This window comes from Cyclospora cayetanensis, unplaced genomic scaffold (genome assembly GCF_002999335.1).
Source record: "Cyclospora cayetanensis isolate NF1_C8 unplaced genomic scaffold, CcayRef3 CcayRef3_contig_14, whole genome shotgun sequence".
NCBI lineage: Eukaryota > Apicomplexa > Conoidasida > Eucoccidiorida > Eimeriidae > Cyclospora > Cyclospora cayetanensis.
In genome coordinates this window covers 148,823-172,295 of record NW_020312081.1, presented here as the reverse complement: position 1 = coordinate 172,295, position 23,473 = coordinate 148,823, and the positions used below count along the sequence as shown (strand labels likewise).

Sequence of the window (23,473 nt, the reverse complement as noted above, 5' to 3'; positions counted from 1 at the left end):
TAGTGTGCGTTCGGGCACGCCAAAGTTGTACGTAGGGTAACTGTCCACCGCACAACTTCTGTTCAGAGAGAAGCAATGAAATATGGACTGATTATTAGATGCGGCTATTTGCTTGGGGCAGGGGACTATGGGTTGAAGCGTAGCGCTGATTAGCTCACCATAATATGAGCTCCAATATGAGTCCCCTTGCGCTATAGATTGCAATGTACAACTGGGTGCAACAGAATGCTTGGAATGCTCAGATCGGGCAGCGTTGCACGCCCTATCTTTCTGTTCTCTACCCTTACGCCGGAGCCCTCTACGATGCATAAGGCAGGGAGAAAGGGGAAGAAAGACTTTTATAAGCGGGTATCAAGATCTTTCTTTCCGATCTTTAACCGGGATCAAGGCTAAAAAGGTCGCTTTATAAATGTCTTGCGATCAGTTGTTGACTGCCGAACAGTCGCAATGTCCATTTCCTAGTCTCCCCTAGTGTGTCCCCCGCCTCCGAAACTGCTAGAAAAAAGCCTCTTTAGGGCCCTTTTCTTTTTACAGCTGCACGGTGGTCCGCTAAGAGAGAGAAGCTGTAAGAAGTCGTATTCTAAGGGGCTGTGGTGTTGCTGGGCAGCGGTTTCTATCACCCCGGTTCTGCTAAGAAGCCTTCACCAGAGCTCAGCAGCACGCAGTGCAAGCTGGCTACTTTTAGGAGTTCATCGGTGCTGTGTTTGTACATGATTGTTGCAACGCTCTTCCTAAGGTCTCTTTAAGAAGACACTTCAAACCTTATTGAGTTTCTTTCCAAAAGAGCTTCTCTATATTCCCCGCCCTCACCCCTAAGAATTCTGGCAGGCGGGGGAAGGAACATGAAGCTGTGCGTAGCTGCATCCTCTGAAGTTCCGCTAATTTTACATAGCTCCTGGCAAATACACGCACACAAACTTGCGTCTTACAGTGCCAAGCGAACAGTGCTCTACAATAAATAGCATTCTATAATAGACAAACCGATTAGGCAGCTCTAAACAAATCCTTGGATATATATATATGTATGTATATATATCATGCAGTGGGAAGTGCCTATGCGTAGCTTAGCCCTCTACTGAAGGTCTATCACGTTTAAGAGCTTGTGGAGTGTGTGTAACGGCCCGGAAAAGCTACACACTGGACGGTCCTGCTTTTCATACCCAACAAAATGAATGACGCTGTCTGCATTGTATCTGGATGTACGGCTTGTGTTGTGGTGTCCGTGCAACAGAGCAAGGCTGGTCAAGCCCATTCACTCTCTTGACTTCAAGTTGTGTGGTATTGGGCACAGAGCGACTCCGTGAGCAGCCAGTCAAGGTGGTGAGCATGCTGCTCACGGGGTCTACTGGCTCGAGCCCCCTTTACCTCCTCCTGACCTAAGGCGGGATTTTGTGGGGTGATGGTATGGTGGCTTGAACTGAGGCACCCCTGTAGAAGATCTGCTGGAGAATTCCAAGGGACCGTTCAGTCCAAACAGCGTCAAAGCCGTGCGGAATTTCAATAGGCTCTGCGACAAAAACACTTGTTTTCTCGTCGGCAGAGAAGCGTATGGGGAGGAGTATGGAGGAGGCAGTTTAGGGACTCGAAAGCCGTCCAAAAAGCTCCCCCGAAGGAGCCACTGGCCTTAATCCTGATCAAGGTGTCTGGCCCTTCGTTCTTAGTTCGAAAAGGGCTTCCGTTCTAGCTCCTTTTGTGACTGCCTGTCTACAAACCGTTCCCCCTAGTCAAGGGTAAAAAGACATCAAGGCAAGGCCGCTTAGGAGCCGACTTGTTGAGGCCTCTTCAAACCGTAAAGCTTGTTGTTCGCCAGCCTCCTGTGGCGGGGTGGTGCATGCATCATTCTTGCCTGAAACAGCCTGCTTGGATAGCCCTGACTCCGTCTGCGACGTATCCTTTCTCTACCGTGTAGCGGGTGTTCTTTCTGCTCGTCCCCTTGCATGAGGGGGCACTGCGCATGCAAGCCACGCGTTTTCTGGCAACCTAAAGCCCCAGGGCATCCGTGCGATTGCGTGGAGGCGCATCCTCCAGGCAAACGGTTGCACTGCCCAAAAGGGCTCTAAGGAGGGAGAGGCAGAGCCTCTGACACGCCTCACTTAGGGTGTAAGTTGGGCGACTCTGGGGCTTTCGACGCTGAGGAGAAAACCATTCCGTTACTCCTAGCATCCCTCCACACCTAAGCGACCCCCTGGGCAGACTTTGTCTACTGCACGTGGCGTCGTGTTTCCCCGGCATCAGGCAGATGCATGTGTATGCAAATATGCAAGCAAGTGCCCTTCTCAGAAGCGCACTTCGGGGTTTAGAGACGCTTGGGTCTCTCGAGTGGCATTTCGAGCTTCTATTAAATGCGCAAGGCAAACTCCCGTATTGCTTCTCGCGCCGCGCTCTCAGTGAACTGAGGATGGCCTTAAAGCCTCGGGAAACGCTTCTTGCTAGCCTGCTCTCGAGGCTCGCGGCACCTCCTTCGTGGCTCTGGCTGGTAGGTAGATAGGGAGCCTTGCCTTCGGCTAGCGCTCCGAGCCACTGCCAGAAGAAAGCTGTGTGGCAAATCCTGCCTGCAGGCTAGAGCGGCCAGTAACCCTGTGAGGCCCAGCCCAACCTCTACAGCAGCTCTCTCTAGCGCTACTTGTGGTAAGTGTAAGTAAGTAAATATATGTAAGTGTATATGCATGTGTATATGTATGTGTATGTGTATGTGTATATGTATGTGTATGGAGGGGCCAGGCAGGAAGCCGTGAGCGGCCTCTAGGGAGCATCTTGCCCCTTCGCAGCACCGTCTCCTTCTGTGTTTCCGCTCGATTCGATGAACTGCCCCCCATCTACCCTCCTTTTCCTGGGGGCAGCAGGAAGGTCTGCCTCCGTGTCTGTAGCTCCCGGTGCCTCTGCTATGCAAACCTCCTCAGAGTTGCGCTTGCGGCTGGCGCCTCCCCCGTTGCACTTGTCTCCGTGCGCGAAGACGGCTGTCTGGCATCGGCCCCCCTCTTCCTGAGAACCCCCCGCTTCCTCCTGGGCAGCCGCTGAAGACGCGTCAGCCTCCCCCTCAGTCTCCGTTTCGAGAGGCCCCTCAGAGGAGTACCTGCTGTGCTGCTGCTGCTGCTGCTGCTGCTGCTCCAGCAGCTCGCTCAGCCAATCGACGCAGCACGGGCAGCCGCAGCGCGCTGCCTCGCCGCAGCCCGCCGAAGAGGAGGCCCCCCCCCTGCCTTGGGGGGGCCCCCTGGAAAGCAGGAAAAAGCCTGTGCGAGCACCTAGCAGCCGCCTAGACGCTGCCGTTAGCGTATCTGACACCTGCAGCGGCAAAGCCCCCAAACCAGAAAACTCGCGAGGAGCGCACAGTGATTTCCACAGCGAAAAAGAGGCCTGCGGGGAGGAAGGGGGGGGAGAAATCCTGCTGCGCCTTCCTCCCCTTCCCCCCTTGGAAGAGAAACAAAGCAAGCGCTGCAATGCTGCTCAGGATAGAGGCGGCTGCGCTACACGCCCCACAGTTGGCCTTGTTTACTCGCAACACGCAGCACCGAGCTGAGAGGCTGACTTACGGCGTTGGCTGCTGCAAGACGCCGCTTAAATGCTTCGTCGGTAGGGATGGCTGGAAGGGATGGCCACTCAGTGCACCCATCCCGCACTCGCACCAGCTGCACACACATCCACATACACACACATAGACTGACACACATACATAGACAGACACACATACATACACACATACACATGCTTGCATATACATACACATACTTGCACACATACATATATGCATACATACATACACATACACACACATACATATATGCATACATGCACATACATGCATACACATACACATATACACACACATATACATACACACACATATACGTACACATACACACACATACACATACACACATACATACACATACTTGCACATACATACACACATACACATGCTTGCATATACATACACATACGTGCACACATACATATATGCATACATACACATACACACACATACATATGTGCATACATGCACATACATGCATACACATACACATATACACACACATATACATACACACACATATACATATACATACACACACATATACATACACATACACACACACACACATACACACACATACATACACACACATACAGAAAAACTCAACGTCATAAGCACTAAACCGGTGCAGACTGTGGTCGTGGGGAAGGGTGCGCAGGTTGAGGGTGGCTGGGCAAGAAACCAACGCCAAGCAAATCAATCCACTTACCTTCTTAAGAGCAAAAAAAAGCTTCTCCAGCTGCTGGTGCGGAGGCTTCCACGCGATTTCACACAACCGCTGAAGCGTCAACGGAGGCCTAAGACCAGAGAGTCAGACAGAGAGATACACAGATAGACAGACAGAGGGATTGGCAGACGGACAGAGAGATTGGCAGATACACAGATAAACACACAGATACACAGATCGAGATACACACAGATATGTATATATATATGTATATATATATAGCTATGCACACAGATACACAGATCGAGGTATGCACACACAGAAACACAGATCGAGATACACACATATACACACATATACATATAGCTACACACACAAATACACAGATAGAGATATGTACACACAGATACACAGATCGAGATACACACACAGATACACAGATAGAGATATATGCACACACAAATACACAGATCGAGATATGCACACACAGATAAACAGATCGAGATACACACACAGATACACAGATAGAGATATATGCACACACAAATACACAGATCGAGGTATGCACACAGAGATAAACAGATCGAGATACACACACAGATAAACAGATCGAGATATGCACACATACACACACATATATATATAGCTACACACACAAATACACAGATAGAGATATGTACACACAGATACACAGATCGAGGTGTGCACACAGAGATAAACAGATCGAGATACACACACAGATACACAGATAGAGATATATGCACACACAAATACACAGATCGAGGTATGCACACAGAGATAAACAGATCGAGATACACACACAGATAAACAGATCAAGATACACACACATACACATATATATATATAGCTACACACACAAATACACAGATAGAGATATGTACACACAGATACACAGATCGAGGTGTGCACACAGAGATAAACAGATCGAGATATGCACACACAGATAAACAGATCGAGATACACACACAGATACACAGATAGAGGTATATGCACACAGATACACACACAGATACACAGATCGAGATATATACATACAGATACACACACACATACATACACATATATATATGTATACAGATACACACACACACACACACTCATACATAGATACACAAGTACACACTGTAAACACAAAAACCACAGTTTTAACCCTTACGACCCTGGCATTGCCCTGTCTTTCATCGTAAATATCCCCCCTTCGCCACATGTAGACGTTTTCTCGGAATGTTACAGTGGAGGATACGCAGTTCTTCAGATCATCTGCCTATTCGGGGGGAGGAGCGGCGTACGCTTCAAATGCGAGAACTTGCGCGAAGAGGGTGTCGCGAGCTCGTTCCCAGTCGAAGGAGCGCAGGTGTCGCTGTTGTTTTTTTCCAAGTGCAGTAAATAGCTGCAGCGAAGGAGCGTGCGCAAGTGGCGGCAGTGCCGCCGTGATGAGAATTACGGGGTACAGGCTCAGTTCGAAAGGGGGCAGAAAGAGGAGAAAAGGGGTACGCTTCCACGTCCGTCCACTTTGCCGCGTACCTCGTACAGCCGTCCTCCGAGGATGAGCTTAAATAAAGACCATGGATAGAGGGGGGCCCCCCTAGCGGCAGTCTCTCGCAAGAGATCCAGGAATTCAGCTATTCCTTCTGGAAGTCTAACGGTGGGGGGTGGTTCTCCGCATGCTGCAGTGCAGCAGGGGGTAGTCGCTGGGGGGCTGGTGTCTAAGGAGACTGACGTTCTGCTCTCCGAGGGAGGTGGGCATGCGGAGGACGGGGAGGCAGGTGAGTACTCAGGACTGGCAAACTCGCAGCCGCAGCTGCACCTTGTAGGAGCTGCTGTTGCTGTTGTTGCTCCTGTTGCTGCTGTTGCTCCTGTTGCTCCCAAGGATCCCCCTTCCTTCCCTGCCGCTGCTCCTTGCGGGGAAGGGGTGGCTTCGTCAACGCCGCACTGCAGGACGAAGTCTGTGCGCATGCGCACACGCGAACCGAGCAGCGCAGCCCCCTTCTAGCGCCCTCTTCGCATACATATATATATATCAGCGACACCCCCCAATTCAAAGCTTGAAATAGGGTGTTCCCGAGCAGCAAGCTGCAGGCTGAGAGAACGGACTTACCCAGCAAACGATTCAAACCAAACCTATAGAGGGCCTCTTGAGGATCTTGAGGGGAAGCGCCCTCAACACTGGACGCCTTAGGCTCCCTTGCCGTGCTGCTGTTGCTGCTGCTGCTGCTGCTGCTGCTGCTGCTGTTATTCGGTTCGACGATTTTGCCGCTGCTTGTCTCGCAGGGGGGGGTACTGAGCTGGCGGTTGTATCGGTCGCTGGCGCTAATGCTGCTGGGGTTGCTTACGCTGCTACTGCCGCCGTCGCGCACCTGTTGCTGCGTGGCTGCAGCAGACGCCGCTAGGGGTTCCTCCTCCACATGGCCTCCCCCGCTCATCTCCGACGTGGCTTCGAAAGCCCCTTGCACATTCGCTCGCGCGCTTACACCCGCAGTTGCGGAGGACAGAAGAACGCATGCATATGTAAGGGAGAGCAGCCGAATCCGCGTGGGGGAAAGAGCGGCGTGGCGGAACGGGGGGGCCCTTCCCACCTGTAGTGCATGCATGCATGCATGCTTTTCTGCGGCAGCCCCAGCGTTGCGAATTACCTGCCTGCGTGCATACCTGCGCAGACACCCGTCGAAGCAGTAACAGGGCCCGTATTTCCGACACTTTTCAGTTTGCACTCTCATATTAGTGGCTGCTTCACGAGGGGGCTGCTCCCTTCTCTCCTTCCCCATGGCGCTGCGGCAGAAGGGGACCCTTGGGGTCCTGTGGTGTGTGAGCCTACAGAGGGGAGCTTTAAGAGAAAGCGGTAGGGTGGACGTTTTTTTTTCAACGCCTTCATGCATAAACTCAACTAGAAGGAGCAGTTCCTCCGCCAAATACGTCGCGTTCCGGGAAAGCGTGCCTGGGCAGGCTGTTTCTCCGGTGGGTAGAATCCGCCTGTCCGCAGGTAATTCTTCGCATTTGGCCCGTCAAATTCACCATGCAGCTTCTTCTCGTGTTGATCCTGCTCCTTCTTCATCAGACAGCCATCAGATCTCAAGGCAGGGTGACACCTCGCCCGTCGATCCTGTCGCCAGCACGGCTACGGTTTCTGCGGTGGAAGCGGAGTCCAACAAAGCGCTCGCTCATTCCAGGCGCGTTCTGAAGAAGCCGATCCCTCCAAACTTTGTCTCGGACACGTTTTTGCCGCATCTAGAGCATCAGATCATTCATATGGCTCCATCTTTTTCAGTGCTTCAGCTTGGCGAGGTGGGTGGCGCGTACGCCAAGCTCCCTGAGGCGTTGCGCGATAAGGAAGTTGAAAAGGTGCTTCTGGAGCATGTCAGGAAAAACTTGAAGCACGTGCATACATCTGAAGAGGCAATGGCAGTCGTGTCTCTCATGGAGCTCTTGTGGGCAGGGGGCAGCGCCAACCTCTCCCCGGACGGAAATCCTCCCGAAACGCGGAAAGACGGAGTGCTGAGCTGGCTAGTGGTCGGCTCTGGACGAACGCGACGCGTGGAGGCAGACTTGTTCGTGTCGCTGAAGGAGAAGACAGAGGCAGAGCCAGCATTGCTGTCAGGACTGTCGGCGCTAAATTTGTTTTCCTTCATCCGCGCTTACACAAAGGCCCTTGCCGACCCAAATGCCTTTAGAAAACACGAGCGAGAATCGCTGGAGACGTTTGTTAAGCAACTCAGAAGGCGAACGGATGCAATGCTGAAGGCGCATGATCCCCAGGAGTTAATCTCGATCATCGCGTCCATAGCAACTTACGGAGGAACTGCCACGCCCTCGCCTATGCCGCCTACACCGCAGCAGCAGCAACAACAACGACACATGCAGCAGCAGCAGCATTCCGAGGAAGCCCAGCACCTCTTGAACACAGAAAACATGCAGCAGCTCCTGTCTCGCAACCCGCATCTCGCCGTGTTGCCTCACGTGTTGCAACAGGTGGATGGACACCTGAAAAGGGACGGATTTTCATTTTTCCAGCTCTTTCAATTGTTGCACTTGCTGCAGAAATGCGGAATTAGACACCAGGGCATCTTAGAAGAATGCGAATACTTCTTGCACAACGGAACGTACACTCCCAAGGCACACTCTGAAGAGCCTCCTCGCGAACAACCTCTCAACCGGCAGCAACACCAGCAGCTGCAACAGGAGAGTGTCTTGGAAGTGGATGCGGAGGCGCTCCGCAAGATGAATGTCACAGAGGTTTCGCAGTTCATCCAGGCTTTAGGTCAAAGGATTCGTTCCCAAGGTCTCTTGGAGCAGCACCAACAGCAAGAGCAGCAACCGTTGGCAGCAGCAAAGAGGGGTCCTGTTGCAGACGTGTTGCCGCCTTCCTTGCTAGCCAAGATTGCATGGTGTTTCAATCAATTTGGCGAATTTCACAGAGTGGAAAGGGTTCTGGAGCGGCCGGTGAGTTCGACATGCGTCTTATTTCAACGCGGGAAATGTCTTTTGCTCGCAATCAACGAACGTGTTTTCGCTCATGAATGTGTACCCTCACAACAGAAGGCATCTAGTGCTTAGGACTCTAGATTTAGGAATTCACTCATCGAACGCAGGCATGAACACCGTCGGCATGTTCGTGGACTGAGCTGTATATGTGAAGTGCCTTTTGCACGCATTGCCGTACTGCAAGCGTCCAGGCATATTTTTGCAGTTTCAGCAAAGAGAGGAGCGCCAGCATGGACGTTTCGGCAGGCTTTTGATTCACCACAGGCTTGTCTGATGGTGCTGTTACTGAGGGGCTACAGGCTCTACACTTCGAGAAGCATGACATAGAGCAGTCATATATGTGTTTTTTTCGTGCAGATTCTGCGAGCCGCCTCCCGATTCGGCCCTATCGATTTTGCTCGTCTAACCCAAACACTACCCCATGTAGGCTATGCTGTCTTTCCCCCTTCTCCACTCACATATTGAACTCTTCGCATCGATTGGTTGTACCCACGAACTGTTCAGCTTTGCACTTTCGAAGCACGTTTCCATAGGACTGTCTTTACCCTGTGGCTGTGCTCTTTCACAGCCAACGTTTCTTCCATTCTGCGTGTTGCTGCTGCTTACTTTGCTTGTGGCAACAGGGAGCCCCGGTTTTGCAGCTTATCTGCAACAGGCTGGCCACAACTGCAAGCGGAATGCGGCCTTTTGAGTTCCTCTTTTTCGTCGTCGGCGCTCTGCGCCTCGGCCGTCTGTACACCGCAGAACTCATGGGTTCTGCCGAGTTGGGTAAGTCGTTACTTAGGATACCTTCATACCTGCCTCTCAGCTCTTCATTGTTTTGTTCAAAAACACTTTTCTTCATCACCTTCTCCACGATGTTCTGTTACTCTTCCGGCTTGAATGTGCGCAGCCCCCGGTGATCAACTCCAGCTAAGGGACAGTTACGTCGACCTGCGTCCATTGATTCGCCAGTTCTTCTCCGAGAAAATAGACGGTTTTTCTCCTTCGCAGATCAATTATTTGCTATGCGCCATCCACAAAACGGCCGCGTCACAAGAACACGCAGATTGTGTGCTCGAGTTGCTGCCACAAGAATGGCGTAACCCACAGCAGGGACCACAGCGGAAACACGAAACTAAATGAAGTGGACAAACACGCAAATCATGTTGCTGCGGCGTAGTTTGTTCATCGTACTGAAGTAAAGCGTCTCTTGCAGCAGATGCGCAAGTCTTTCTTCTTTTTGACAACGCGGAACGTTTTTCAGGTCTTGTTGAACATTATACGCTTCTCTTCGCGCGGCACATGCATAAAACGTGTTTACACCTAGCGCTGCCTGCTGTTTCCTAAAGTCAGCTCCATGCTTGGATGAAAGGAATGCGATCAACGGCTTTCGGCGATATAAATGTAGCAGAGCTTAGCCTCGTGATTCCGCATTCAGCTGTCTAAAAGCCGTGCATCTTGAAATATTGAAATTCAGACTCACATTCGGGATAAAACCGAGGCGCATGCTTCATATGGAGCAGCGACGGCACACAGGAAGCCAGTTGTAGGATTAGAGAAAAGCATGGCATAGAGGCCACTGCGCCTTGAGGAAGAGGGGAGGGAGGGCAGATGCCTGGACAGTAATGGCTCGTCTGTGCTAGAGCCATTAGGGCTGAAGCCCTACTGCCTTCGGCAGTAGAGGCACAATTCAAATGATGGATAGCCTACGCCACATCTTAGCCTAATTTACGGATGGTATCCTCCGTTTAGGGCAGCAACGCAGATGGCAGCGCCCTTCCCTGAACCGTCGTCAGCAGCCCTTAGCGTAATGCGCTTCTGTTTGTCCCCCGTGAGAATCTTCATGTATTCGCTGATCCGCTCGCCGTACCACGCGTTCCGCACGTACAAAGAGCCATCCACAGCAACCGTCAGGCTGCCGTTATTGTCGAGCTCCTGCGCAGTAAATGAATGCAACGCGACAAGTACAAACCGAGAAAATCGTTCAGTACGCGCTACGCGCAAAGAGAGGAAAGGAAACGCAGGGCGAATTCGATTCACAGTCTCAGGAGAACCGTATTCGAGACTGGGCTGGGGAATGTGTTTTGCTTAGGCATATATAGGCATGCTTGTTTCTATCACTTACGCCGGTGCGTTCTGCCAGGACAGCTATGGATATAGCAGCAAGAGCCGCGGAGCGATCAAACACCGCGAACGCAATATCCTTCATAATCTTCAGAGACGCGTCGTCAGTTTCCCAACACCATGACTCCTTAAGAGTGTCTCTGCATTTCTGATCTGCAGCTGCGTCCACTGGAGTACCGGGAACGCAGGTACAAGCAAGAATAGCAACTTGTTTCGTGTCCAAAGAAAACTCTTCCCTACCGACACACACACACACATATATATATATATATATATATATATATATATACATATTTTTATACATCATGCCTGTACTAAAGCTGACACAAGTTATTAGCAAGTAGGAATGCCGCTGGTCATGCGAGATGAAACATGAAGATGAATATTTGTATGGCGTGGAAAGGTTCCCATGAAGAGAACACATGTATGTAGACCTCCTCCTGTAGTTTTTTAGATTACAAAGCACCAAATACACGCACACACGATTAAATCTCGGTACGCCGTTCAGACCTGGTATTAGACTAGAACCACCACTTCAAAGTACACGCACAAGGCTTCTGCCGTACTTTGCCTTTGCAGGAGCAGCGTTTCCGAAGATACGGAGAGTGAGCAGTCGGACAAGTTCACCCAAATAGAAGCCGGAGATCATTTTCTCGAACAGCTGCTCGCCTTTGTTGGGCGACTTCTCATCAATCTGCAAAATAAGCACCCAGAAGATCACACATAGACCCCACCCCAATCTGTTTCCCTTGAACTGCGTGATGCGAACACAAGCACTTCGCTGCCTTGAAGATCAACACAAACTGCCCCAAACCAGCACCCCCTGTGTAATGCGTCAGAAAAAATCTAGCTGCACTGTTTCCGTAAAGTGTGCTAAATTCTCAGTGTGGCTACTGCAGCTCTTCTAAGAAGGCAATTTGCCTACGAAAGCCGAACTGAACTCGCAGGTGCATGCACCATACACCATGTTAGATTCACAAAAGGTTCCTGCAGCCGGCACTGGAAACCATTTCCAACCGAAAAAGAAACCTACAGCTGTATCTACAGAAGTGGTGGGGAGATGCTTATTGAAATTGCCGCACTCCACGTTGATGACGCGCCCTTTATATCCGTTTGCCGCTGCTTCGGGCTCAACATAGCAGCAGTTCGCTCCAGTGCCGAGGATAACCCCCACGCTACAAGGAGGAGAACCAGGCTGTTTTTGATAGGCGCAAGACAGCATAGTTCCAACCTGCACATGAGTGAAAGAGAAGGCCACAAAAACTCGTAATCGCAGTGGTCAAAACACAGCAATAGGATGATGTGTTGTATGCGCTAATAAAACGGATACAAGGAGAGCTACAACCTACACGAAGGAAAACGCTTTGAAAAACACGAAAGCGGTTGCATCGTACAACATGCATCCATCTCGATTGCGTTGCTTTCAGCCACACGCTCCCATCCTATATGAGCAGCCTCGCAGTGCTTGCACACTCACTGTGTCATTGACGACGGCTGCGCATTTAACGTTTAGTCCTTTTCTTAAAATAGCTGCATCGAGAAGCGTCACAACATCCTGTCCCACCACTGGATCTGTAGTGTCATAACCTGTTTTGAAGCCTTTCGTCCACGCCTCCAGAATACTGGTATCCAGAGCCTGAAAACACACGCCCAGGCAGGAAGTACACGAGGAGGTTTAATAAAATACAGATACGCAACTCCACTTGAATATAAGAAATATTCCTAACCCGTGAATGATGGCTACGATATGAACGATAGGCAAAGCCGTTCTACGGATGCACGTATTGTGCATTCATCCTCTTGTGATTCAAATCTATCTCACGCTCTGCGTGCAGGGGAAAGAGAAAGTAAATCCGAGCAACCCCGGTCCTTTGTTGAATGCCTCCCTATCTTGCTGCTGGTCATCGACAAGTTCGCTGACACAGGCAGCCAAAACGTCAAAGAGCTGTGAGGCAGATGTCTCGCGAGCCATCAGATTCACATCCCCTCCGCATTCATACAAGCTGAGAAACAGCACGAAGAAATAAACATTTCAGGAACCAGGCTTCAAGAATTTGAAAGGCCGTCAAGCAACACCGAAGGAACGCGCCCCCCACCTGACCGACCGTGCAACGATACTTTTCATGCATTTCAAGGGGAAACGCGCTTAAACTAGACGGAGAGATTGTAAATCGTACTTCTTAAGTGACTGCTTGGAGACTATCTTCCCTTCTCCCATCAGTTCGCAGCGCACAGCTCTCACATTGGTCCCGCCAAAGTCTAGGGCATAGAACACGCCTTTCTCATGTCCAGTTGGCACGACGGAAACACAAGAATCCAGCATACGGAGCGAGCATTCCTCGGGAACCCACTTGAGGCCATGATGCTTGTGCATTGCAAGTCCCTGCACCACGAAAAGTTGAACACCCTACTCTGTGAAGCGCCACGCCTCCGCGAATCACCATGAAGCACGGGGAGGGGTTTTCACCCACAAGCGCCTTTTAAACAGCCTTGGTCAAATGAATATCGGCATTAAACAACCACACAAACCTAGGGGAAGAGGCTTTTAATCCAGGGTTTTTAATCACCTTGATAATCTCATCCTTGAATGCCGCTGCGAGTTCTTCAAGTTTCTCCGTTGTCAGTCTGAGGGGCGCCAATTCGCGCTACACAAACCGCAGTCAGGACACGTTAAACAGTTCAAGAAATGCATCTGAACCCTTTTGCATGTACAGGAAGAGCGAAAATTCATCGAGACAGCAGCGGGTCGTGCCACTAGGTTCGGGAAGCCGCGCCGGAGGGCCTCGATGGCACAACCACGCGGCGTGCACGAAGCCCTATAGAGTGTCACTCGCTTAGCGACGACATACTTCGTGTACCAGATTGGTCTGAATGACGCAGAAAGGAAAAATACCAGGTAGAGGGATAGGGGGCTCGGCATACCTCTGCGCACTGTGCGGTCGAGAGCGGGCACATCGCGGCGGGAACTGAGAATACGATAACGACAAAACTTGCTTGATCTTCCAGACGAGCGAACGGGCGAAAAACGAGGGAGAAGAGTAATATACGAATTGTTGGAGCCGCACTTATTTCTGCGCTGCGCGCTACGCGCTGAGTGAGAGCTTCCAGAATCAACGGGACTGGCCAGAGGAGCTGAGGGGTGGCAGCCCCAGTTTTTCCCATGATCATCGGGGGTAGAGCTGCGGCTGCCACCCCTCACCTCCTCTGTTAGTGCTTCGTCTCTCCTAGCGCTTCATGACGATGTGCGAATGCGTCCACGCGTGCATATCTTCCGATCGTGTAGAGGGCTTGTCTACTGAGCTGTACTGGTGGGCGATGTCGCGCGCGAAAGTCTGGGCGTCGTGTGTTCTGCTTCCATGATAAAGACACGACGCTTCCCAATTCGGACTAAAAAAATACCCCTAGTGGAGAATCGGCTTCTCTGTGTGGTACTTCTTGTGGCTAGTGGTGATCCTTCATTGATCTCGCACCAGCGGCGTACGAAATCGCTCACCGCTCTTCCTGCAACAAAGCGCTGTGAACGCCATTCCCAGCACCCCGTAGAGACTGCTATGGTTCTTTTATTGCATACCGGATCGGGCGCTGATCAGCTAGCAGCTAGTGCTCATCAAAACGCGCGCCTGAAGTACCGACATAGGGTTTTAGATGGCTGTTCCATCGCCGAACAAAGTAGTAGCGAGGCAGTGCGTGGCTACAGGGGACACACCGTGGGTAGGAGGACTAAGGCACCTATGTGGAACCACCAAAGCTTTTGTTTTAAGTAGATCTTCAGGTGTGTGCATGCGTGTGTACACCGTCCTACAAAGACAGCCCCATGAAATTCGCACACAGCGGTGAGCCAGAGATTGATGTCGCCTCGCGCATCCCCAGATACGGCACCGCGAATCTACACGCGCCACCAAGCATCACCACACAAGACGCTTTTCCGGGCGAAAAAAATAATTACATTCCCGAACTTTGCGCTTTTCGAGATGCGGAAGCCCCCCATCTATAGTGGCTTCGTTTGCACGCGCAGCCCGCCACGTACCGTACAATACGGAGTGGCGCTAAGATTCACTTCAAAACTTTCGCCTACACTGGAGGGAGGCATAGCCGCTAAACAGGAGAAATGGAAAGGTTTATGCGTTTGTATACTTGTGACCATTAGGTACTGAAGAGGCCGCTTGGCACGATACTCCATGACGCAGTGCTGTGTGCGTTTGTCTGCACTAAACACAAGGTGCAGCAGCTAGCTGCGCATGCTGGAAGGTGCAGCCACGCGCGCCTTGGCAGTCTTTTCCTCTCATATTTGGAGCTTGAGGGGTGGAGGCGGGGAACATGGGCAGCTTTTTGCAAAGCCCGCTCAGTGACATACAATCAAGTTTGTATCAAGTAACGCACTAATATACAACTAAGTTTGCATTGAGTCTGGAGCGATCTATGCCCCCCGGAGATCTAAGATGGAGCATCGCACGCTACGCCTCGTACAGAAGAATAAGAATGGCATCTTTGGCCCCGTTAATAGTGGTAGTTTACGCGGGAGGAGAGTACAGGCTCAAAATCACGTAAGAAGACAAGGTTCTGCAAAGACGCCTCTCGTGCCCAAAAACTGAAAGCCTTCCAAGGAGGTTGGGATGGTCTGAATGTTACACAGCTCGAAAGGGTATTCTGCTGTACACGTCTGCCCCATGAGAAGGGCAGCAGAAATCTCTGGCAAAGAGCAGCAAACGATAGGTGTGAGCGGCACCATGACGCCGATGCGTCTCGTAACCCTCACCATTCGATCCGTAGCGACTTTTACGTAACGGATTCGTGCAGCGCATTGTGATTATTGCATGCAGCAGAGCAAGGCGGATCGCTTGTATATAGTGTCAGTTAAAATGGATGGCGCTTTTCTTTCCGCTAAACGCGCTTCGCTAAACGCGCTGCAGAACCGGTGATACGGGGGGGGGGGGGTGCTGCACGCCTCAGAAGGTGGGCTGTTGCAGGTCACTGAGTTTGTCGTCCAGGAGCTGTTTCCACGGGAGTCTCTGTGCCTCCTCGAACGTATCCGAAAGGGAAGCAGCTGCAGTATCTATACGCTGCAACATAGCGTTCACGCCTCCATGTACTTCCAGTTGCGTGTGCTTGAAGCGATCACGTATGTCGATGAAAGCCTCGGAGAGCTGCTCACGGCCACATGGGCTGCAGCGGCACTGACGCGTCTCCTGCTGTTGAAGGCTCTCCTGCTGTCTGAAGCCAGCCCGTGATCTCCAACTGCTAAGCTGGTGATGGCGATACTGCTGGTAGGCGAGCTGATACGCCTGTGCCTGTTGTTCTGCTGCATCCCGTTGCTCTAGGAGCTGCTGCCGCTGCAGCAACATGCCAAAAAGAACTAGCTGCTGCAGCAGAAGAAGCAGGAGCAGGCACCCCTGCAGCTTCGACACGCACAGCGTGCATATTGTAGCTCGCATGCAGCGTCGCAGGAAGCCAGGTGCTCCTCTTAAGGCCGCTTTCGGCGGGAAATTGCCTGCCGCTTTCTTCTTGCACAGGGCAAGTGCGGCCCTTACTGCTGCTGTTCGAGGTTCAAATCCTGCATCTGCTGCCTCTGCTGCTTCTGCTGCATCTGCTGAGGCTGGAAAATCTTGTGGCTGTGCCGATATCGACGAGCCTGAGGGTGTATGTCTTCCCGCAGCCTGTTGAGGCGTCATGCTGCCGCTGATGCTGCAGTTTCTGCTGCCTGTGTTGTTGTTGCTGCTGCCGTCGAAAGCGTTGCTTCTGCACCCGTAATCGGCGTCACTCGTGGTGTGCTCACTCAGACAGTAAGGGAACGAAGCCGGTTGGGCATTGTGCGCTGCAACACATGTGGCTGCTGCTGATGCTGCTGGTGAAAGCGGCCACTTCGAGCCTGATCCTTGGTGCACCTTGCTAATACGACGCCGGAAAAAGACCGGGCGGGGTATTTCTGCAGAAGCACGCGTAGCTACACACACAAGAGCGCTTGGGGGAAACCATGGCAGACGCAAGCGGTAGCTTCGCGGAGGAAGCACACGCGACGGGTTTGGGAAGGAGAAACGCAGCCACCTATAGACGCGACGGCCCCGCATAGCCCAATGGAGAAGAGCGACGGCTACTACTGCGCAGGGTAAAGAGGCAGACACCTCTCCGCCGTTTTCCCCTCTACCCCCTTCTCCCCCTCCCCCCTCCCACCCACCTGTAGTAGATAGAGATTCCGCCATTCGCTTTCTCCTACGAGATCAAAAAAGTTTAAACCCCCAAATATGCAAGAACCCTTATTAAATGCTCATAAATGTGGCCACTTTCCACTGGAATTGGGCACACACCATGTTGCAGTGCTACACCCCAGAGAGGGTTCGGTTCAACTCAGATGGTGGAAAACGCCCCCAAAATAATACCACACACAGAATCGAGCAGGAATAACAATTGTTAATACGATACGGGACGAATGTAAATTTTAAAGCAGCACTAGACATATTGGCAAGAGCGCAACAGAGATACACTGCTGCTCCTTGGATAATCCAGCGGCGGCGGCTGCTGCTGTGGCGGCTGCTGCTGCTTCGGTAATGGCTGCTGCTGCCCGTTGAGCTCCTGCAGTGTCTGGATTTTTTTGGCATTGAGACAATGCAAATTCTAAATATTGTTTCATCTTCTCGAGCACCCTGCCATGCGCCAGCGCTCTGTATATGCAGCGGCAACCGCGGCAGCAGTAATTACACCAGCGGTATCGGCTTGATTGTCGCTGCAATAACAGCGGCAAATCGGCCGCTGGCTATGAATCCTTCCGCAGGCAGTCCCCCCTTGTGAGCCGGAAGGGCTCTTCCCTTTCTTTGCCGCCTTTCCTCCCCTTCCCCTTCCTCCTGAAGACCTCGATCTCGCCCTCGGCTTCTCTTTGCGATCCAGCGTAAGCGCTCCGTTTCAGAAGCGCAGCCGCTCAGGCAGAGGCACCAGCAGCACCAGCAGCAGCATCTGCGGCGACAGCGGAGCCTGAAGCAGCAGCACTGTGGGAATTGGAGCGTAAACTGCAGTGACAGCTCGGCCTGGCGCCCTCCTGCTGCACACGCAAGGGGCAAGCGATCTGCCGCAAGATCATCAGAGCCCCTGCCAGCAGCAGCAGCAGCAGCAGCAGCAGCAGCAGCAGCAGTACCCCCACCACGCGAAAGCGGCAGCTGCATACGTACAGCCTCAGCGGTCAAGATGGACGACAGCGACAACAGCTCTGAGGCATCGTGCAGCTCAACCTCCTCGAACCCCAGCAGCAACAACAACACCAACAACACTACTCGCCACAGCAGGAGCAGCAGCAGCAACAGGACGCTGGGCATGGTCTTGACGGGCAGCATCGATGCTGCCGCAGCAGAAATTGGGAAGCGGGTAGCAGACGTAGAGGACGATCAGGAGGATTCTCAGACTCAGCCAGGAGTCTCCAGAGGGCTGAAAGCACACAGAAGCCTCGAGCACCTCAGCGAGCTCCAGACCGCCGTATTGCGTAATCTTACCCAAAGGCAGCTGCTCTCAGGTTTGCTGTGCCCCCCACTGTAGCGTTTGCTGTCTTTTTGCGCGTCTTTAAGTGCTGCTAGCTTACGCTAGGATACGCTAGGCTGGGCTTACCGAGGTCTGTGTAGGTTGCAATACTGCAGCAAGCGCACATAAAGGGTCTCTTTCTTCCCGCATTGTACACCCTGTTGCCTGTTGGCTTCGGCAAGTGCTCCTCTAGCGTCTTCTGCTGCTTTCAAGGACCTTTTGAGGCTTCGTCCTCTTCCTGTGCGCTTGTGATTTCCATTTGCTCAGTAATTGACGGCCTGCTGGAGGGTCAGGCTCTCGATCAACTTCTTAATGAGACATCCCCGCAAGTGGCTGCCAGAGTGCAGCAAGTAAGCCAGCGCGAAGTCTTGCGGTCAAAGACATGTTTTACGATCCTGCTTGGCATATATATATAAATATATATATGTATATATATGTATATATATGTATATACGTGTATCTACATACATATAATGTTTATGCGGCAATGAACGGCCCTGACCTAGCGTCTTGGGAACGTCTATCATAATAGGAGGTGTGACAGCGGTCCGTGTTGCTGCAGGCAGCAGCAGAGCAGGCAGCAGCGGAGCGCGATGCAGCGGATGTTGCGGCAGAAGCAGCGGCCGCTTCTGCTGCCGCTGCTGCTTCTGCAGCAGCAGCGGCGGCATACAGATCGGACTCTCGAGATTCTTTATCTGCAGATAGCTTCGTCCATCTGGCAAAGTTTGTTCCTTTGAGACTCACATATGATGGTGAGCGTGAAGGCAGCGCGAGATAGAAGTGAAACTCCGTCTAGGGTCTAAACTTGAGACCTCTTGCGCTGCGGCAGCCACCTCTACCTCCTTCTGCACCTCCACCACCACTCCTCTTCCCCCATTCCTTCCTTTCATGTACTTCTCCCCACATCCCCCGTCAGTGGGACGAGCTTGACAAAATTTCTCCCGTGGATTGCGCTTGCAGAGCGGCGTTTCCTCCGTTTGCTGGAGGGTTCCCTGGAGGTATCCGAATATACCGACCGGACAGACGTCATTTGTGCAAATCGTGCAAGGCGTATCGTGAAAGAAATTCGGCTCGTCTGCTCAATACTTACGGGCCTTGTTGTTTCACACGATTATGGTGAGGGGCATTTTGGGCGAGCACTATCGTTGTAGGACCGACCTACTACTCACCTTACACGACTGCGCGTTGATGGCGATGAGGTGTATATCCGCTTGTCGCCGCTTTCTGCTACGCGAGGGGGTCGCTGTATGGACATAGATAGATAGAGCTGCTGGCGCGCAAAGAGACCTATTTCCCACATGCCCTCTATTTATTTATATGTATAGATACATCTATATATATACATCTATATATATACATATTTATATACATATATATATATATATATAGCCGCTGGGTCTGAATGCCTGAAGGAAAAGGCGCTGTTTCCTCAGCGTAGACACACCCCACGGTGGAAGCTGTGAGGTGTGTGGAGGCGAGGGGGAAATGCGTGTAGCGGCATGTGAACTGTGTGTGGAGGCGTGTGAGAAATGTGTATAGTGGTATGAGAACTTTGTGTAGTGAGGTGTGTGCGAAGTTTGTCTGGTGGCGTGTGAGAAATGTGTACAGTGGTATGAGGAATCGGTGTAGTGACATGTGAGAAATGCATGCGTGCAGAGGAGGGTCAGCGACTGCTGCAGGAAATGACTTTTGCAGAGCAATCGCTTTTTTTCCAGGCCGTCTTTGAAATCGGCAGGCGCTATAAAATCCTCAATCCTGAGCGCATGCGATCGGCATACGGCAAGCTGATACATTTTCTAATGGACAGCCAAAAACCCGACATCCAGCAGCTCCTCCAATTTCAGCTCGTCACGCCTGGTACGCTTTCTTTCATCAACTAATTGCCGTCAGCCCCCTGTTCAGCTACCCCCAGTGCAGCTGTGTGTGTGAGGGGGTGGGGTGGCAGCCACATTTCGGAGAGTATGCATGTTGCTTGGGGTGTGCATGCAGTGCATACGGTGTACTCGCTGCTTGCTTCAAAGAAGAACGGCTTGGCGCTGCTGAAAGACCCTCTTGTACGGGTTGCGACTCGCGGTGAGAGGCCGATTAACAGTGATACAGATATTGAGAGAGAGGTTGCGAGAAATTGGAGATGGTTACTGAGAGAGAGGTTGAGAGCAACTAGAGATGGTTAGCGGGGTTGAGATATATAGAGTCTGATATAGGAAGAGAGAGAGACTAAGATAGTGATCGAGATAGAGATACACATAAATATATATAAATATCAATAGATTCCTTCAGCACATTAGTGCTCCCCCGAAAGGTCTTTACTCTCTCTCTCTCCCTAGGAGTCTTCAGTGGTACTGGCTTTGTGCGGCTCTGCGGCTCAGAAATTATGCCTGAAAAGAAGAGCAGGAGTCAGATTGACAGAGAGATTAAGGAGAAGGAGGCTGCCGTTAAAGCCCTCAGCAGGAAATATGCCGGCAACCAAACTCCTAAGCAAAGAGCTCTCTTTGGGCTTCGTAAGTTTTTTGGTGGATTCCTTGTGCCTTTCTCCTGGGGGTTGTGCGTGCAGCGCCCTTGTGGAACAAAGTTTTGATTACTTTTTGTGCATTATTTGCTTTGTATAGGCTTTAATTTGTTCTCCCGGGTGGAGCCTGAAAACTCGTGTTTGGTTTTATCCTCGGAAAGGGAAGACTCCGTCCTCACCGCCGAAGAAATTGAGCAGTGCCTGTATTCTTTGGGAGATTACAATACGCATTTGCGATTCAGCAGAGGGCCGTGCGACCGGATGATTCAGTTAGCCGCTGTTTTGCTGCTGTTGTTTTGCCTTTTGCTGCTGCTCTTCTGCTGTTTTATCGTTGTTTTGTTGCTGTATTGGGTGCTGTCTGTCCGTCTGTCTGCATGCATGCATGCGTTGAGTGAGCTTCCTTCACCTCCGTGAGTGGCGAAGCCGCGATTACCCGCATGCCGTCTGGCGTGCAAGCAAGACTTCTAGGGTGCAATCTTGGCAGATCGCGCTTGTGTCTGCGCTCATTGCAGGTTCCTTCATGAATACTTCTCGCCAGACAGCCCTTCTGATGAGTTCTCCTTGGCGATTTCCCATGGAAGCGGAGGTTCTCGACTGACGCACTCTCACAGGTAGCCTACTCTGGTCAGCCCTGCTTCTAAGGCTACCGCTTTCTGTCTTGGGATTGCTACTGTAATAAGCACTGGCAACAGGGGTTCTCCCCCTTTCGCTCTCTCCGTCGATTTCTGTGTATTCTCATAAGCTTTGGCGTGCTTTCCTTCCACCATTTAGTCTCTGGATTTGTGCCTGCACTCATCAACTTTCACGTATGCATCTGTATTTGTATATATATGTATATATCCATACAGCATGTCGTGGATGCGCTTTGAAGCATGACTCTTTGGCGTATGTGTATGCCGTCTGATGATGCCTCTACCCCCCTTTTACGTTCACTCGTTCCGCAATTTTTCGCCTTGGCCTCTTTCCTTTCCTTCTCGAGTCGCAGAGCGACGCCGGGAATGTTTTGCTGATGATTCGCCAAGCGTAGAAACGCGCTTAAAGCCAAGGTTTTAGGAGGCCTCTGTATGAGCGAGGAGATGTATTTTGCACCTGTGCATATATATCACACTGCCTGTTTTCGCTCGCTGTCTTGCAGCCGGCAGTACCTCTACGTTTTGCAGTCCCTGACGCTGTGGAGGGAGATCTCCTCTGAGATGTTTTTGCTCTGGGCTATGGCGGAGGCAGATCTGCTGCAGTCAAACAACCCGTACAGACTTCGAGATACTGGGCAAGGACTCAACAGGTATTTTGAGGGCGTAATAGAATTCGAGTCGTGCAAATCCCGCCTTTGCGCGGTGGCTCTCCCTCTTCCTCTGGCTTCCTTACCCTCGGATCAGCTTGCTGTCGCTCTGTGTGTGTATGGGTGGTACACGTAAATGTGTGTGACGTTCGATTGATGACGCATGCAAATCAGAGTACAGGAGGCACCCCGCGTTGGGAGGGCCATGAGGGCCATTCTGGAGAGGGTGCAGCGGCAGACATGCGGTTGGGTGGGCTCCTCCGTAGTGCACTTGGGAGACAACAACGTGCCTAATGCGCTTATGTTCATCGACAAGTACACGCAGGTACGAGGCGTATAGGAGGGGTGCGGTGGGGTGTGAGCTGCGCCTCATAAATGGTTCGGCGTTTTGCGTGAGGGCAGGTGATGGGGGAGGGGGTCCTCTTTGAGAGGGCTAAGGTCAGGGTTACAGAGAGAGATAGCGAGAGATAGACATAGACGACTCGCTTATCGCCTCCTTCGGCTTTTACAGCTGGCGGAGCAGGAGATTCAAGTTTGCATACCAAAGGCCTTCAGGCTGCGACTTCTGCGTGGGGTCAATACGGGCACTCACGTTTGATACCAGTCGGCCTCTTTAATACCTTTTTTTCTGTCTGTGTATATACATGTATGTATGTATGTGTGTTTGTGTATGTATGTCTGTGTGTATGTATGTATGTCTATTGTGTTTCTCTGTCTGTGTGTGTTATGTATGGATGTCTTTTGTGTTTATTTGTCTTGATGGGGTATCTTCAGGTTCCAAGGATCTTGGGGCCTCTCGTTTTGTGTCTCGACAAGCTGCCAGAGCTCAATATGCAGCCCGCCCTCAAGGTGTATTTCGACAAGCAGTTTGGAGGTTTGGAGAATCTACGGTAAGAATGCTTGTGTTTCCTTATGGCAGCGCTCTGCGTGGGAAAGTTTTTTCTGCGATAGAAGGCCGAAAGTAGTTGATTTTGTTGTTCTTGGTGGGGTTTTTGTTATGGCTGCTTGTTGTTTGCACGCCGCTTTTTGTTAGTGTTGCCCTTCAGCACGCAGCGGTTCCATGCAACAGTCTCTTGAGACCCTCATCGCCATCTTGCGCTAATTATCTATCTATCTGTCTAGCGATCTGTTTTTCTTTAATTTTCGTTCCTTGAACATTGACTCGTCTTCTAATGTGCAGAGTGTGTCCATATCCATAAATATATAAATTGTATAGATCGACATATTCATACATGTCCGCGCTGGATGTTCATTGGCTGGGATGCTCCCTACGCGTCTGCCTCCAAGTGTTTGTGTTTACACAAGGTGGTGTATAGTGTCTGTATTTGTGCGTTTTTGGCTGCTCTGAGGGTCTCATGACGTCTTCCTGCGTCTTCTTTT

At 51.4% G+C, this 23,473-nt stretch overlaps 4 protein-coding genes across 4 annotated transcripts; 2 read left to right on the top strand and 2 right to left on the bottom strand.

The window, feature by feature from the left end:
* Nucleotides 1-2,742: 2,742 nt before the first annotated feature.
* On the bottom strand, nt 2,743-6,176 carry LOC34621332. The gene is made up of 6 exons (XM_026336638.1): nt 6,066-6,176; nt 5,745-5,948; nt 5,510-5,610; nt 4,242-4,329; nt 3,494-3,626; nt 2,743-3,197 (listed from the first exon to the last, which is right to left on the bottom strand). Exons 1-6 carry the CDS (start codon nt 6,174-6,176, stop codon nt 2,743-2,745), a joined length of 1,092 nt encoding a protein of 363 aa, XP_026192423.1.
* A 1,194-nt stretch (nt 6,177-7,370) lies between these two features.
* Nucleotides 7,371-10,127, top strand: LOC34620992. Its single transcript, XM_026336636.1, has 4 exons — nt 7,371-8,657; nt 9,323-9,467; nt 9,693-9,780; nt 10,031-10,127. The coding sequence occupies exons 1-4, from the start codon at nt 7,467-7,469 to the stop codon at nt 10,125-10,127; spliced, it is 1,521 nt and encodes a 506-aa protein (XP_026192421.1). The 5' UTR covers nt 7,371-7,466.
* A 282-nt stretch (nt 10,128-10,409) lies between these two features.
* Nucleotides 10,410-13,967, bottom strand: LOC34620991 (hexokinase). Its single transcript, XM_022734219.2, has 9 exons — nt 13,728-13,967; nt 13,373-13,450; nt 12,983-13,188; nt 12,628-12,808; nt 12,283-12,441; nt 11,839-12,036; nt 11,372-11,499; nt 10,807-11,041; nt 10,410-10,616 (listed from the first exon to the last, which is right to left on the bottom strand). Exons 1-9 carry the CDS (start codon nt 13,965-13,967, stop codon nt 10,410-10,412), a joined length of 1,632 nt encoding a protein of 543 aa, XP_022592522.2.
* A 4,137-nt stretch (nt 13,968-18,104) lies between these two features.
* LOC34620989 (UPF0652 protein) lies at nt 18,105-22,987 on the top strand. The gene is made up of 11 exons (XM_026336635.1): nt 18,105-18,300; nt 18,573-18,655; nt 18,868-19,057; nt 19,266-19,421; nt 20,001-20,162; nt 20,295-20,378; nt 20,675-20,806; nt 20,915-21,083; nt 21,327-21,425; nt 22,268-22,418; nt 22,868-22,987. The coding sequence occupies exons 1-11, from the start codon at nt 18,105-18,107 to the stop codon at nt 22,985-22,987; spliced, it is 1,542 nt and encodes a 513-aa protein (XP_026192420.1).
* Nucleotides 22,988-23,473: the final 486 nt, after the last annotated feature.

Excerpts from the sequence above, each read along its gene's own strand:
- LOC34621332 (XM_026336638.1), bottom strand. The coding sequence starts at position 6,176 with ATGCGCACAGACTTCGTCCTGCAGTGCGGCGTTGACGAAGCCACCCCT. Across the intron at positions 5,611-5,744 it reads TCGGAGGACGGCTGTACGAG|CTATTTACTGCACTTGGAAA; the intron begins GTACGCGGCAAA and ends CCTTCGCTGCAG. Across the intron at positions 3,627-4,241 it reads TTTTTTTTGCTCTTAAGAAG|CTGGTGCGAGTGCGGGATGG; the intron begins GTAAGTGGATTG and ends ATGTGTGTGCAG.
- LOC34620992 (XM_026336636.1), top strand. The coding sequence starts at position 7,467 with ATGGCTCCATCTTTTTCAGTGCTTCAGCTTGGCGAGGTGGGTGGCGCG. Across the intron at positions 8,658-9,322 it reads AAAGGGTTCTGGAGCGGCCG|GGAGCCCCGGTTTTGCAGCT; the intron begins GTGAGTTCGACA and ends TTGTGGCAACAG. Across the intron at positions 9,781-10,030 it reads GTTGCTGCCACAAGAATGGC|TCAGCTCCATGCTTGGATGA; the intron begins GTAACCCACAGC and ends TGTTTCCTAAAG.
- LOC34620991 (XM_022734219.2), bottom strand. The coding sequence starts at position 13,967 with ATGGGAAAAACTGGGGCTGCCACCCCTCAGCTCCTCTGGCCAGTCCCG. Across the intron at positions 12,037-12,282 it reads CAGCCGTCGTCAATGACACA|GTTGGAACTATGCTGTCTTG; the intron begins GTGAGTGTGCAA and ends ACTCATGTGCAG. Across the intron at positions 11,500-11,838 it reads CCACTTCTGTAGATACAGCT|ATTGATGAGAAGTCGCCCAA; the intron begins GTAGGTTTCTTT and ends CTTATTTTGCAG.
- LOC34620989 (XM_026336635.1), top strand. The coding sequence starts at position 18,105 with ATGGTCTTGACGGGCAGCATCGATGCTGCCGCAGCAGAAATTGGGAAG. Across the intron at positions 18,656-18,867 it reads TGGCTGCCAGAGTGCAGCAA|GCAGCAGCAGAGCAGGCAGC; the intron begins GTAAGCCAGCGC and ends GTGTTGCTGCAG. Across the intron at positions 20,163-20,294 it reads ATTTCAGCTCGTCACGCCTG|TGCATACGGTGTACTCGCTG; the intron begins GTACGCTTTCTT and ends GTGTGCATGCAG.